Source organism: Mobula birostris, chromosome 20 (genome assembly GCF_030028105.1).
Source record: "Mobula birostris isolate sMobBir1 chromosome 20, sMobBir1.hap1, whole genome shotgun sequence".
NCBI lineage: Eukaryota > Metazoa > Chordata > Chondrichthyes > Myliobatiformes > Myliobatidae > Mobula > Mobula birostris.
Window position 1 is genome coordinate 12,247,353 of NC_092389.1, and position 16,718 is coordinate 12,264,070.

General features: G+C 44.2%; 1 protein-coding gene across 1 annotated transcript; it reads right to left on the reverse strand.

Annotated features, from left to right (window-relative positions):
* Positions 1 to 1,375: 1,375 nt before the first annotated feature.
* On the reverse strand, positions 1,376 to 16,190 carry upk2 (uroplakin 2). Its single transcript, XM_072238784.1, has 5 exons — positions 16,013 to 16,190; positions 6,843 to 6,986; positions 6,622 to 6,763; positions 3,982 to 4,040; positions 1,376 to 1,939 (listed from the first exon to the last, which is right to left on the reverse strand). The coding sequence occupies exons 1-5, from the start codon at positions 16,059 to 16,061 to the stop codon at positions 1,809 to 1,811; spliced, it is 525 nt and encodes a 174-aa protein (XP_072094885.1). The 5' UTR covers positions 16,062 to 16,190; the 3' UTR covers positions 1,376 to 1,808.
* Between the last annotated feature and the right edge of the window lie 528 nt (positions 16,191 to 16,718).

Genomic DNA, 16,718 nt, shown 5'->3' on the forward strand with positions numbered 1-16,718 from the left:
ATGATGAAATGGCAGAACAGACTTGATGGGCCAAATGGCCCAGTTCTGCTCCTACACCTGCTGCTCATACGGTGGGGGACAGTGGGACTCAGCACAGTGGGTGATGGAGTGCAGTGGGCGAGTCGCAGTACAACAGCTGAAATCCTGTACCGCAAGCACACCTTGTATTTTACTTTGAATAAAGATTGGCCTCTATGACTTTTCGGCAGGTGGGTATGCCAGCAACATCACGGCTACAGTAAAAAGGTGCAAGCTCTGAAATTCTCTCCGTGCCTCCAGTATCAAGTTTCTTCAGCAGAATGTGCAGAACGACTTAATCCAGGGCATTGGCTTCTGGTGGGTCCTGTTACAGATGTTCTTAAGCCTCAAGGAATCTAGTCATACCTTTTCAATGTGGTTTCTGTCACTTAAAAATGCACAATGGCATGTCAAATCCACACTGGTAACACAACAAACTACTCAGCTGAAACACACACATTTATATACATATTTACATACATAATAAAATATACAAAATATACCCCACACATACAGACTTATACATTCATATACACATACAGTATATTTGTTTGTTATTTAGAGATACAGCACAGTAACAGGCCCTACTGGCCCAATAAGCCCACACTGCCCAATTACACCCATGTGACCAATTAACTTTTTATACTTGTATATTCTTGGAACGTGGGAGAAAAGCAGAGCACATGAGGAAACCCATAGGGAACCAGGGAGAATGGGGAAGGAGCAATTTCTGTCTCTCCCTTGTCAGTGAGAGAGAGGGCCTGTGAGATGTCGAAAATGTTGGAGTGAACAGGGATGAACTGCAGACCATGGTCTCTCTATGGGGACTGTTGCTGTTGCTGGCATGGTGGGTGGAGGGAATGCTGATGCTTTTATGCTGGAATATGTGGGGGAGGGGGAGTGGGGGGAGAGTTGATGCTGCTTTTGCGCAGGAGGGGGGCTTTGGGGTTCTTACATTTTTTTCTATCATTCATTCCTTGGGGGTTTTCTTCTGTTTCGAGGATGTCTGTGGAGAATAAGAATGTCAGGTTGTATATTGTATACATTCTCTAATATTAAATGGAACCATTGAACTATTGACTGTACAAGCTCCTTCCACACAGCTGTAGAATTGTACCTGGATCTCTGGTGCTGTAATAGCGTTACGCTAACCACTACGTTACCGTGCCGCTCCAATACGTACACAGCACATAACCCAGACTACGCGCACACAGAATACACACATACTCTAAACAAAATCACACATTTAGCCAAAGCACTAACATACATCGAGCACACAAGGCTGCATCACTCTCACGATATACTCAAGAGCAAAACCACACACCTATTCCATTTTCACTGAAAGAATGAGACTGGATCATAAATACAGACTTTAATTATAAAATAATGTGTTTTCTAAATGAACAGTGGTTAGCAACTAGGTTCACTACAGGTGTCGAACCATCAATTCCTGTCACCTGATCTGCTGCATCCACCCCGGTCAGATCCATGGGATCAAGTGATCATCAAGTTCAGAAACAATTGAAGGTTGAAAGTTTTTGGGATCATGATGAAGGAATGGATCATTGACGGGGGGGGGGGCACATGAAACAAGGAACTTCAATCAAGTTCAAAGGTAAATATTTTCAAATAGTTACAGATCAAAACATGTTCAAAATAAGCAGATATTTTCATCTGAATTAATTCTTAATTGTCATCAAAATGCAGGTTAAAAATACATAACAGATATAGAGAAAAGTTGTTCACATATTTGTTACTGTAAATACACTTTCATTCTTCAGCAAAAGATTTTACTTCTGAATTATAACAGCAACAATGAAAAGGATGATGAGCACAGCCATGGCGATTACCAGAAGCACGGTGATCACAACCATAGCTCCACTCCGACCAAATCCAGTATCGATGTCCTTGTAATTCATTGCTGAAAAGAATTTAAAAATTCAGTTAGCTAATGCAGGCTGGGTCATTTTCTCACATACCAACACACACGCATACATTTGCACACACATCTTATGAACATACGCTTCCTTCAAGATGACTACAACCTTGTGGTTGGGTTTGGAGGCTCACATACCTCAATGACCCAGAGAGCTGTGTTGGCTTTAGGCTTTGACTCCTTGGTGGGGTCACCCATGCCAAAAAGGTCAAAGGGTAGAAGGCAGACTAAGAGTGGTCCACCAGTCCTCCAGGTTCAGGGGTTCAGCTCAGGGCTAACAACCCTGACTGGTCAAACAAAATTGTTACGGAAACAGCGTGCGATGGTATTCCTGAGTCTCCACCTGGGATTTGCATGGCTGACAGTAGTGAAAACCGAGAGGAAGGTACTGACACAATGAAGGAAGCCCTGAACACTGACAGAAATGGAGGACCTTCATTGCTGCACTAAACACCATCAGTGTAATGAGCAGTGAGTAAGTATGTATATCCACATACACACGCAAATGGTGCATGTAACACACACACACACACACACACACACACACACACGAAAGTGAATGGTAAGGCTGGTTAGAGAGTGATTAGCCTGAGACATATCACACCCAAAGGATTAGCACAATGATTCCCCAAGAATTTTCCTGGAAATCTATCCTCTTTTTTAATGAATGTTCACTGACTTGGATGCCAAATGAACTGGAAAGATGGAGAATGGTTATTTGATTTATCTCAATCGAAGAAAATCCAGCCAATGTTTTCCTGGTTCTAATACTTGTAAGGGCTTAGTGGGTGAACCTACCACCTGCTGTAGTACTGACTTCCATAGAGTACCACCCTGCTGTGGTAATGCGTTCTAAGGAGTATTACCCCATCTCTGCTCTGCAGTTTGTTCCACATACCCACCACCCTCTGAGTGAAAAAGTCACCCCTTAGATACCTTTTACATTTTTCCCCTCTCACCTTTAACCTTTGGTCTCTAGTTTTAGATGCCCCTACCTTTGGGGGAAAACGTGACTGTACACTTTGTCTATATCCCTCTTGAATTTATGGACTTCCACAAGGTCACCTCCAACCTCCAATGATCCAAGAGAAAGATGTCCCAGTTTATACAGTTGCTCCTTAAAGCTCGAGCCCTCAGGTTCCAGTGACATCCTTGTGAGTCCTTTCTGCACCCTTTACTGTTTAATAACATCCTTCCTATAGTATTTCAAGTGCATTCCCACCAACAGCTTTAACATGACATGCTGACTCTTGTACGCAATGCCCTGACTGATGAATACAAGCATACCAATAGCCTTCTTTACCACCCTGTTCTCCTGTGTCTTCATTATAGACATGTACCCTTGGTCCCCCTGTTCCACAACACTTTCCAGGGCCATTCCATTGAGCATTTAAATCCTGCCCCAGTTTATCCTACCAAATTGTACCACCTCACACTTACCTGAATTAAGTTCCATAAGACCATTAGATGTATGAGCAGGAGTAGGCCATTCAGCCCATTGAGTCTGCTATGTCATTCCATCATGGCTGCTTTATTATCCCTCTCAAGCCAGTCTCCTGCCTCTCCCCATAACCTTTGACACCCTTACTATCAACCTCCCTTTTAAATATAGTCATCGACTTGGTCTCCACAGCTGCCTGTGGCAATGAATTCCACAGATTCACTACTCTCTGGCTAAAGAAATTCCTTCTCATCTCTGTTCTAAAAGGACATCCCTCTATTCTGAGGCTGTGCCCTCTAGTCCTAGACTCCCCCGCAATTGGAAACATCCTCTCCACGTCTACTCTATCTAGGCCTTTCAACATTTGATATTCATTCTTCTAAACTCCAGCAAGTACAGAACCAGCGCCATCAAATGCTTCTCATGCTTTAACCCTTTCATTCTCAGAATCATTCTCGTGAACCTCTTCTGGACCCTCTCAAATGCCAGCACATCTTTTCTTAGAAAAGGGGGCCAATTTGGTCTAGCTCCCTCTAAGTTTAGATAAACATCTTCACCATCCAGCACTGTGGGAACAAATACTCACGCTTGATGGTGTTGATCTCCAGCCGGTTGCTCTCGTGGTTAGCAATTATATACGACACACTGGGAACAAGGAGAACAGACTTATCACAATGAACAGCATGAAACATTGAAGAAACGGGTGGTCACATCAAAGTGGATGGAGAATGTGTGGTGTAGGAGGAGCATGCTTAGCAGATAGGAGAGAGAAAGACTTTTATAGAGTATTGAGGAGGAATGTAGGAGTGAAATTTCAGTGGAGTGAGGTTAATTCAAGTTAAGCTTACTGACATATGTCTGAGTTCAGTGGGGTTCAGGGGCAATGACAAACTTCCTTGCAGTCTTGTCACAAGCACATAAATTGCAGATAAAATACATAAAATTGTGAAATAAAACTGTGTAAAGCAAGACATAAGTGCAAAAAATAATACAAGGCATGTCGATGGTAATGCAAGAGGTGGTCCACAATGTGCTGTTGCTAGGGTAAGAGAGGGCTGCATAAGCTGGTTGAAGAGCTGGATGGTGGCAGAAATGTAACCATTTCTGAACCCAGTGGTGCGGATCCTCAGGATTCCATCCCTCCTGCTCGCTGCGAGAAGAAGAGATGTCCCCGAAGGTGCAGGTCCTTGACGATAGATGCTGCCTTCTTTAGGCAGCTTGTCATAATGCTGTCAATGGTTGGGGTTCTTGAGGAAGATTCAGAACGGGGATTCTGGAGGGAGGAGGATGGAATGTAGGTAAAAGGGGTGTAGGGGAAGAAGGTGGGAATGGTGTAGGAAGGACATGTAGAGAAAAAGAGTGGTTTAGCAGAGGGGTGAGGGAAGAGCTGTAGGGAGAATGTGCTACTGTGTGATGCAGGGTGGGGGATTAAATGGAGAAAGAATTTAGGAAGATTTTGTGGGACAGGTGTGGGGAAGAACACAGAGGTGCAGGGGACATTATGGAGCTAGCAGCAAATCTTACAGTAGAATGTAATGAAAGAGGACATAATGTTGCTAAGGGGAGATAGAATCAGAATCAGAATCAGGTTTATTATCACCGGCATGTGACATGAAATTTGTTAACTTAGCAGCAGCAGTTCAATGCAATACATAATATAGCAGAGAAAAATAATAATAATATTAATTTAAAATTTTTAAATAATAGTAGTAAATAAACAAGTAAATCAGTTGTGTATATTGAATAAATTTTTTAAAAGGTGCAAAAACAGAAATTCTGTATATTTTTTAAAAAGTGAGGTAGTGTCCAAAGATTCAATGTCCATTTAGGAATTGGATGGCAGAGGGGAAGAAGCTGCTCCTGAATTGCTTCTGTACCTCCTACCTGATGGTAACAGTGAGAAAAGGGCATGTCCTGGGTGCTGGGGTTCCTTAATAATGGATGCTGCCTTTCTGAGACACCACTCCCTAAAGATGTCCTGGGTGTTTTGTAGGCTAGTACCCAAGATGGAGCTGACTAGATTTACAACCTTCTGCAGCTTCTTTCGGTCCTGTGCAGTAGCCCCTCCATACCAGACAGAGAGGCAGACTGTCAGAATGCTCTCCATGGTACAACCATAGAAGTTTTTGAGTGTAATTGTTGACATGCCAAATCTCTTCAAACTCCTAATAAAGTATAGCCACTGCCTTGCCTTCTTTATAACTACATCAATACTGCTTTGGAAGGGGATGTAATGGAGTGGAGATGGGTTTGTAATGCATGGTTTGAGGATGTAATGACATGTAGAATGTGTTGTCATGGCATGGAAGAGATGTAATGGTGTGGAGGTGTTGTAATGCCATGGTTCAAGGATGCAATGGTGTGGAGGAGAGGTTGTAATGGTATGGGAGAGATGTAATGGTGTGGCAGGAAGAGTTGTGATGTAAGAAGGAATGTAATGGGGTGAAGGAGGAGCTGTAACTGTGTAATGGGTTGTAGTGGTGTTTGTGTGGATGTAACAGTATAGAGGAAGGGCAGTAATGGTGTAAGGGTGCAGTGGGAGGGGGTTGTAGTCAGCAGGGTTAGCAGAGTAGCTGAAAGGGAGGAGCCCGATGGCAGTAAAGTGATTGGTGGGATGCAGGAGAGGAGAAGGAGTGGGTGTTGGGGAGGTGGGTGAGGATTCATATTGATGTTGGTTTATTATTGTCACGTGTAACATGAAGCAAAGAAAAGTTATGGCATGAATCAGTCTGTGCAGACAGACCATGCCAAACATAATTACAATGAGGTAGAATATAATGTTGCATCTTCAGAAAACGTGCAGTGTGGGCAAACAAATAAAATGGAAGAGCCACATGCAGAAGACTGGGAGATCAGGAGTTCATCTTTAGCATAAGATAGGTCCATTCAAGAGCCTGATAACAGCAGGATAGAAGCTGTCCTTGAGCCTGGAGGTATGGAGGTATGTGCTTTCAATCCTTTGTTTCTTCTGCTGGATGGGAGAGGAGAGCAGAGGAAATGAGCAGGGTGGGAGGGGTACTTGATTACATTGGCTGCTTTTCTGAGGCTGATATATGCAGACAGTGTCAATGGAGGGGAGGCTGATTTGGAGGGTTTTATTATGGAATGAATTAAGTTTCCCAATTCCTTGTCAGGGCCAGATGCCCGACTGACACAGAGTTGCAATATTCCAGTGAGATAGAGCCACTCTCCTGCTCTGAGTTCACCCCGGGGAATCTTCACTTACTTGTACTTGGTATTTTCTTCCAGTCCTGTCACCTGGTAGCCCAAGTTCAACGTTCGCTGAATTCCTTTGCTGTTAGAGTCCAGACTGATCAACGCACGCTTGAAGCGGCAGAAAGGCACTGTGAAGTTTGGCTGTTGTATCTCTGAGAAAGAAGAACAATTAGAAGCCAAATTGGAAAGAAGAGAAAGCAAGATTGAACTAAATGAAATATTAAAGGATACCTTGTCCAGTAGTGACGTTGATGACCTTGACCATGACTGTCTGCTGAGCTTGACTGCAAGATGGCAGGCCAAAGATCGCTGACATTGAGCGAATATTTTGCACAATCCCACTTGTATTCTCATCCACCAGTGAGATAGTAAGTCCTGTTCATGTTTAAAAAGAAAAGCTTTAAAACGTAACATAATTGTTGCAGTTTTACAAGACTCTGATGAGGGCTACATTTGGAATATTGCAAAGTCAAAGTACATATATGTCACTCTATGCTGCCTTGCAATTCATTTTCTTGCAGGCACTCAGAATAGAACAAAGAAATCAAAGACTGACAACCAATGTATAAAAGACAAACTGTGCAAATAGAGTAAAAATAATGATAGATGAATAAATAGCAAGATAGAAAAACAATCAAAAAATAATAATAAACAAATAATAAATAAATAAATACACAGCTTGGCAAATAAATAAATAAATAATGCTGAGAACACGAGTTGTAGAATCCTTGAAAGTGATTGCATAGTTTGTGGAAGTGTGTTGAGGTGAGTGAAGTTATCCACGCTGGTTCAGGACCCTGATATTGAAGGGGAATAACTGTTCCTGGCCTGGTGGTGTTGGGCCTAAGACTTCTTCCCCAATGGCAGCATGAGAAGAGAGCATTAATTGTATTCCGTTTTGGTCACCCTGCTAGAGGAAAGGTATCATTGAGCTGGAAGAAGTGCAGAGGAGATATGCGAGGATGCTGCCAGGATTTCCGGGATGGAGTTACAGAGAGGGGTTGAGAAGGTTGAGATTTGATTAATTTGAGTGGAGGAGAATGAGAGGTGATCTTATAGGTGCGTACATAATTATGAGGGTCAATGTGCACAGTCTTTTTCCCAGGGTTGGGAAATCAGGAGTTAAAGGGCATAGGTTTAAAGTGATAGGGAAGGCATTTAATAGGAGACTGAGAGGCAACTTTTCACCCAAAGGGTGGTCAGTATATGGAATGAGCTGCCAGAGGAAGTGATTGAGGTAAAAATATTAACAATACTTAAAAAGCAATGGGGCAGGTACATGGATAGGAAAGGTTGTGAGGAACATGGGCAAATAAGAGTGGCTTCAATGGGACAAAGTAGTTGAACTATCTTAAGTAGTTAATTAAGTAGTTAAGTAGCAGAACTAGTTGTACCAAAGGGCCTGTTTCCATGCTGTACGACTCCTTGATTCTGTTTATGACTCAATGTAAGAAATTCTTGCCACTTACAGAGGTGAAATTTGGAACAAAATCCTAGTAAACATGTCTTATTTTTTCCCCTTTTATAAAATCTGTGCTCCATTTACACATCCTGTTGTCGAGCAAATGGCATACCCTGCCTATGTAAACATGTCACATTCCACTGAGGGTGGCTGGAAGTGTAGTCAGTAATGTCTCTGCCCCACAACCTCCAAAGACCTGGGTTCACTGGCACCTGGACTTGCTGATCACAGGTTTGACCTCTGAAGCTCAAATTCTGGACTCGCATGGAACTACGACCCCAATTCACCGGCCCTTGTGACTCCCACTGGTAACCAATAACCAGGACATGCCGCCCAAATGGACCTCCAGCCTGGGACCAGGACGTCGGGGATCACGGGTGCGTGGCAGGTGCTGAGAAGACCTGTGATCCTTGACTCACTGACGTTTGACTGCGGAATGCACCAGTCTGGACTTGAACTCCTGCCCCAACTCTTCGTGTACCGCCCCTAACCTCTAACTCCCCTCATCCCTGTCCCTAAACCCTAACCTGACTCCTAACTCACCACATTGCACCCAGTGCAGAAACGTGATAAAAGAATCAAGGAAAGTTGAATCAAAGGGAAGTAAGGAGAGAAGGAAATAGGAAAAATGGGACTGTTCTGCTGGAAGCTAGTATGGACTCGTTGGGCTGAAAGGCCTTTTTTCGGTGTCAGAATAATACCAGGTTTGTGTTACACTGGGAACTGAAAGAGGACATTCCTGCTGCACCAGTTGGGCTGCGGGCCACCTTTCTAATTCCATTTGCCTACCTTGTTTCTACAGCCCACAACAACCCTGACCAAAAAATTATCAATGGTTGCAAAGTATCTAATCTGTACCAACCCCAGATTTTTCAGGGAGAAAACTCCAAATGTCTGCTACATCTTGCCTGAAGACATCCTCATTAGTGTCCCCTACCTAAACTGCCTACTTCAAATTCAGCGCTCTCACGAGCTGGATTGTGATTGAAGGGGTGGATTGCAGGATGTCAGGCTTCAGTCAGAATGGCCGATCCACTCATGATCCAGCTCTTTCTGGCCTCTCCCTTGACCACTCCCTATCATCGGTCTGCATAATTCCAGGCCCCAGACTCACTTGTTCTGCAGTGACCCTTTTCTTCAGGAAATTCTTCAGAATTATACAGTGAATGGTTGGGACCTGGGCAGTGTAATGGAACAACAGAGGGAACTAGGAGTGCAAGTATATCATTCACTGAAAGCACACGATAGTGAGAAAGGCATTTGGCATACTGACCATCTGTCAGAGCACTGAGTACAGGAAGTTATTGTGCAGTTTACTAAAACTTTGTAAGGCCACACTTAGAGTGTTATGTTGGATTACTGTGTTGACAACCGTTTTGGTCACTATGTTATAGTAAAGAAGATATTAAACTAGAAAGAGTGCAGAGAAGAATCACCAGAATGCTGTCTGGACTTGAAGGTCTGAGATACAATGAGAGGTTGCATAGACTAGGACTTTATTTCATGGAACATAGGAGATTGAGGGGGTGACCTGATCAAAGTACTTATGAATAATGAGGGGCTTAGAAACGGTGAAAACACGTAGTCTTTTATCCAGGCAGGAGATGATAAAAACAAGAGGGCACAGGTTTAAGATCAGAAGCAAGAATTTAAAAGGGACCCTTCTTCATGCAAAAGGTGCATGTACTGCCAGAGATATTGGTTGAGGCCATCTGGTTAAGTATATGGTTAGGAGAGGTTTAGAGTGCTGTGGGCCAATGAGACTCGCTCGCTGGGCAACACAAGATGAGTCGTGCTGAATATTCTGTTTCCATGCACTATAATCTGCCGAAGAATAGCAAGCACCTCCCAGAATGACAGCAGTGAACTGCAGTGCAGCAATGGAAACGCCTTGAAAATGATCATTACAAAGGGAGACACGTGGGAGACTGCAGATGCTGGAGATCTGGATCAACACACACAAAACGCTGGAGGAACTCAGCAGGTCAGGCAGCTATTGTTAATGACAAAATATCAATGTTTGAACTAAGTATAAAAAGTGTTGCTACAGCTGAAACTGCCCTGAAGCAAGCTCCTTACTGCCTTCTGCTAATTGCCACAATTAATTTAATTACTTTTCCACAACTTTGTCTTGTCCACATATTATTTGAAATTCATCTTGCAGTTTAGGTAGGAACTTAATCATTTCTCCTTACTCTGAACCCTCCTTCTTAAGGAAATAATTACTCTCTCTCTCTCTCCACCGCCCACTTTCCCCCTCTCTCCCCTCTCTTCTCCTCCCTCTCTCCTCTCCCTCCCTTCCTTGTCTCTTTCTCCTTCTCTCTCTCCCCTGCCTCTCTTTCTTTCTCTCTCTCCTAGTTCAATCCCATTTACTGACCCTCCACAGCAGCCACTCCCCTGCTCGAAACAGCTCCACTCTCTCTCGTGAATCTGCCGCGAGCTCGTTTATTCATCAGCAAAAGGAGATTGGAGCATTGCTCAAACTTGATATTCATTGGATATTTGGAAAGCAAGGACTGAATGTCTACAGCTGGGTCAATTCAGCCTAATATAAGCCCAAAGTAAGGTCATCATTTGCAACCAGACAGGAGACAATTGTGAATTCTCTGCTACAGATGTGGGAAGTGACATGTTGCCTTGAGTATGGTAACGTACAGCAGATTAAAAACATCCTCCAACAATCTTCAGTCACTCATATGGTTTCTGATCAGGTTTAATCCACCTTCAGTTTGCAGTGAAAATATTTGTGCTCTTGCTTCTGGAGGGTCCACATGTAAATCACATGCAAATCATATGTAAACTACATGGTGATGAGGTTCTTTGATGGGAGTAGGTCAAAGAAATTGTGGAATGGGTGGTAGAGATCCTCAGCAATACTTCAGGCTTTTCGTGTCTACTTCCACCCCTCCCTATTTCCTCAGTGGATGTTGATTTGAATCTACAGTTTTACCTGTAAGGAGTCTCCAGGAGGTGATTCCACCACTGGGACTGTACCGGCTCTCTAAAACGTTTATCCAGTCACTCATCCCCCACACTATCTTCATCTTCAGCTCTTTGTATTCTACCTGAGCAGTCTCCAGTCTGACGGCATGAACATCGAATTTTCAAACTTCCAGTAACCGCTCTTCCTCGGTCCCTTTTCCCCCTTTTTGCTTTTCCCTCCCCTCGTGATCCCACTACTCCCCATCAGAATCGGTTTATGTCGCAAAATTTGTTGTTTTGTTCGGCAACAGTATGCTGCAAGACATAAAAATGACTTTAATTTGCAAAATAAATAAATAAGCAAACAAACAAACAAACAAACAAATAAATAAATAGTGCAGGAGAAAATAGTGAGGTAGTATTCATGGGTTGATGGACAAATCAGAAATCTGATGGCAGAGGGGAAGAAGCTGTTCCTACAATGTTGAGTGTGTGTCTTCAGGCTCCTATATCTCCTCCTCAATGGTAGCAATGAGCAGAGGCCATGTCCTAGATGGTGAGGATCCTTAACGATGGATACGCCTTATTGAAGCTCTGCCTCGTGAAGATGTCCTCGAGGGTGGGGAGGGCTGTGCCCGCGATGAAGCTGGCTGAGTTTACAACACTCTGCAGCCTCTTTCGATGCTACATACCAGACGGTGATGCAACTGGTCAGAATGCAGTAGAAATTTGCAAGAATCTTTGGTAACTTACCAAATACCCTCAAGCTCCTAACAAAGTAGAATCACTGGCATGCCGCCTTCTTGATCACATCAATGTACTGGGCCCAGGATAGACCCTCTGAGATCCTGACGTCCAGGAATCTGCTCCTCATTTCCGCTGCTGACCCCTAGGTGAGGACAGATGTGTGTTTTCCTGTCTTCCCTTTCCTGAAGCCTACAATCAACTCCTTGGCAATATTGATGCTGAGTGTGAAATTGAGACCCCTAATTCTTTCCCCACCCCGCCCTGCCTCCTTTGATTTCATGCTCCACTGTTCTATCAGATTCCATCGCCATCTTCCAGCTGCTAACATCACTCTCCCTCTCCTCCATCCCTCATTTCCCCTTTTCACCTGGATTCACCTCTCATTGCCAGCTCCTGCTCCATCCCTCTGCCCCTCCCTACCTTTTACACCAGCTCTATTTCTTTCCAGTTCAGATGAAGCATCTCAGTCCAAAAACGTCAACTGTCTTTTCCTCCGTAGATGCTGCCCGACCCGCTGAGTTCCTCCAGTTCCTTTGTGTTGCTTCAGATTTCCAGCATCAGCAGCCTCCTGCCTTGTTATCTTCCTCTGGCCCTTTATCCACTCACATTAGATCACTATTGCCCTACACCAGAAAAACTCTTTGATATTTTGAATACCTGTGTCAAATCTACCCTAAACCTTCTCTGCCTTAGGTGGTTAACCTATTCCTCATGTTCTTCTTAAATTCCTGTAAGGCCTGTACCTTCCCCAAAGAATCAGACATAATATTTCACCTGAAGCCTAACATAGTTTTGCCTGAATTCCTTCCTATTAACCAATTGAGCCAGGGATTTACCCTGCTTTCTTGGCATAGTTTGACCTTAGCTGTGTGGAGGAACAGTGGGATCTTGGGGTCAATGTCAATAGATCCATCAAAGTTGGCACGCAAATTGATTGAGTGGTTAAGAAGGCATCTGGTGTGTTTCACCTTCATTTGTTGGGGGATTGATTTCAAAAGCAGTGTTGCAATATAATGTTGTAGCTCCATGAAACTCCGATTAGACCACACTTGGAGTATTGTATTCCGTTTTGGTCACCTCATTATAGAAAGGATGTGGAAGCTTTAGGGACGGTGCAGAGGAGATTTACCAGAAGAGGGAAGGGAGAGGGAAGAAAATTACCGGAAGGAGAAATCAATGTCATACCATCAGGTTGGAGGCTACCAAGACGGAATGTGAGGTGTTGCTCCTCCACCCCCTCCCTGAGAGTGGCCTCATTGCGGCAAAATAAACTCTCCCCCTTCCCTCTTCTTCTATTTCCTACTCTGGCCTCTTACCTCTGCTCCTCACCAGCCTCTCACCTCCCCCTGGTGCCCCTCCTCCTTCCTTTACTCCCATGGTCCACTCTCCTCTCCTACCAGATTCCTTCTTCTCCAGCCCTTTGCCTTTTCTACCTATCGGCTCACAGCTTCTTACTTCTCTGCCCCTCCCCCACCCACCTGGCTTCACCTATCACCTTCTAATTTGTCCTCCTTCCCTTCACTCCCCACTATTTTATTCTGGTATCCTCCCCCTTCCTTTCCAGTACTGGTGAAGGGTCTCAGCCCGAAATATAACCAATTATTTCCATAGATGCTGCCTAACCCGCTGAGTTCTTTCAGCATTTTATGTGTGTTGTTCTTGATCCTCAAATATGCTTTTCCTCAGACAATCAAACTCCTGACCCAATGAAGACAAAGGTAAGTGTCCTCATTAGCGACTGTCTTTGCTGGGAAGTGGCTCCTGGGAAAGGGAAGTGATCGCCTTGTCATGGATGGAGATGGTCAGGGTGGTGCCGGGGTGGGATAGTGTTGTACAACAGCGGCAGCCTGGTAGGTTTTAACGTAAGGCCCTTTAATTGAGAGGTAAAGCTCCCTCTCCAGGATCAACTCCTTGAATTTGTCCCCAAAGTTCCAGAACTTAGGGTCCAGAGCTCGCTGGAAGTCAGGGACCAGGGAGTGGACCCATATCCCTGCAACACCAAAGAGACGGCTGACGGCCAATGAACTCAACAGTGACTTGGAGCTCAGACACCAAAGACCAGCATGGTAGCATAGCGGCTGGCATAATGCTTTACAATGCTGGCTGTTAGATTAGGATTCAATTCCCACTGTAAGGAGTTTGTATGTTCGCCCTGTAGCTGTGTGGTTTCTCCGGGTGCATAAATGACACACTTCACTCGGTGTTTTGACCTTTCGATGTACATGTGACAAATAAAGCTAATTTTTATTTTTTTATCTTTACAAATGCACCAATGCCCAAGTGTGTCTGAGTATTGCAGCCAGTTAGAGTCAGATACAGACACGGCATGGAAACAAGCCCTTCAGCTCATCATCTCCACGACGACATTTTCGCCAAGTTCACTAATCCCACTTGCCTGCATTAGGAACATACTCCTCCATGTCCTGCCTCTTTAACAAAATGCCGCTCAATTACAGGCGATTATATCTGATTCCACCACCTCCTCTGGCAGCATCTTTCAGTTATCGACCACTCTGTGTAAAAAAACTTTCCCCTCTAGTCCCTCTCAATATTTTAACCTCAGTTAATATAATTGAACAGTAAATGAATCATCATCAGGGACCCCCACCACCCAGACCATGCTCCCTTCCTGCTGCTGCCATCAGGTAGAAGGTATAAAAGCCTCAGGACTCTCACCACCAGGTTCCAGAACAGTTACTACCCCTCAACCATCAGGTTCTTGAACACAAGAGCTCACTTACGCTCACTTACCCCATCATTGAAATGTTCCTCCAACCAATGATTTCACTTTAAGGACTCCTTATTTCATGTTCTCATTACTATTTCATGTTCATTGCTATTTATTTTTGTCATCTTCTGCACTCTGGTTGATCTTTCATTGATCCTGTTATAGTTACTGATCTATAGATTTGCTGAGTTTCCCGCAGGAAAATGAGTCTCAGGGTTGTATGTAGTGACATATATGTACTTTGATAAAAAAATTTATTTTGAACTTTGAAATCAGATAGCGCATAGAAACAGGCCCTTCAGCACAGCAAGTCCGCACCCATTTATGTTATCGTACACGAATCCCCAATGGTTTCATCCATTTTTTTCCCCATCTCCTCCCAAGCCCAGGTTCTACCACTCACTTACATACAAAGAGCAGTTTACAGTTCCTAATTAACGAACCAACCCACATGCCTTTGAGACAGGGGAAGAAACAGAGAGAACATGCAGCCTCCGTACAGACAGAACTGAATCCAGCCTCCAGTGCCATGAGATAGCATCACTACAAGCTGTCCCTGAGGCTGGAGGTGGCCTAAGTTCTAGGACTTAAGCAATGTAAGTAAGTCAATCTTCCATTTGTAGATTAGTTCCACTAGCTTGTTGGAGGAGAGAAACGTAATGGCCGTAACAGCAAGGACTACTCAATCTACTCCAATTATCCGATGTAGCACATCTTGTTATTACCAACCCAAGCACCAGAGGGAGCTCCAACTCTATTTTTCATCACACCCCTCCCTGAAACTCACAAGAATGCAGGAATGTCAGATCGCCCATGGGTGCCAGAGCTCTTGGGGGTTAATTAGGGAATTTAAAGCAGTTAAACCAGGGTGTACACTGAGGGTCTTCAGAAACATGCAAATGAAATTATTTAAATTTGTACTTTACGAAAGGTAAACATTTAAGAAGACAAGTATCAGGAATAAAATACAAACGTAGAAAGTGGGAAAATTACCTGTAACACACTTGCACAAGATACTGGAGGAACTCAACAGGTCAGACAGCATCGATGGAAATGAATAAACAGTCGCTGTTTCAGGCCAAGACACTTCTTCAGTCCAAGAATAGTCTCAGCCAGAAATGTTGACTGTTTATTCATTTCCATAGATGCTGCCTGGCCTGCTGAGTTCCTCCTGTATCTTGTGTGTGTGTGTGTGTGTGTGTGTGTGTGTGTGTGTGTGTGTGTGTGTGTGTGTGTTACTTTGGATTTTCAGCATCTGCAGATTTTCTTGCGTTTAAAAATCACAAGAAAAGAGAAGGGAAAGAGAGGGGGGAATACAGACTGAGAGATCGAGGCAATAGGAGACTCGATAGGAGAGAGATAGAGACAAAAACACACAGGAAGTGAATCAGAGAGACAGAGATTAACAGGGAGGGAAGAGAAAAGTTAGATGAAGAGAAGTAAAGAAAGGTCATAGAGAAAAGGGCTGAAGAAGAGGGAAGGGGACTATGATTCAGAAGGAGCAGGAGAGGGAGGAATAACGCAGGACGAGGAGACACTTACCTGCAGCCCCTGTGAGAGAGACCAGAACCAGGAGAAGGAGCAGCCTCATGCTGTGAGCTATGTTGTCCAAAAGGCACAGGGGAACTCAGCAGAAGCACTGACTGTCACTTAGAAGGCACTGGGACAATGTGAGGACTCGCAGCTCAAACCAGGGCTCATTTCATTAGCCACAGCCAATCATGCAGGCGGCAAACAGGCCGAGCAGGTTCCACCTCAATCGCACGTCACAGTTGTGTTTCTATCTCAGGCCTCCACGCCCATCACGAGCAGACCACAGAACACAGAGACACAGAGACTGCAGTTGCTGGGACCTAGAACCTGGAACAAGAGAGGAACTCAGCAGGTCGAGCAGCATCTGTGGGAGGAGAGGAATTGTTACCACTTTGGGATGAAGTGTCAGGGCTCAGGATGTCAGGACTAAGGCCAAACAACCCACTGAACTGGTACTTGCTCGGTGCATGAATAACCCATAACCCAGTTTATCAATCTCCCCCATCCTTCCCCTTTAACTTCCTTCCATTTGGATACATCCAACTCCCTTGTGAATGCTAAAATTAAATCTGCCTCTGTTACCACCCCAACACTTCATTCGAAGTGTAACTAAACTTTTCCCCTTGAAACATCTGGTTCTTTTGTCAGTCACTATCATTCCAGATCATCCCCCTTCTGCCTATCAGCCCCCTCACCTGGATCTACCTGCTCTTGC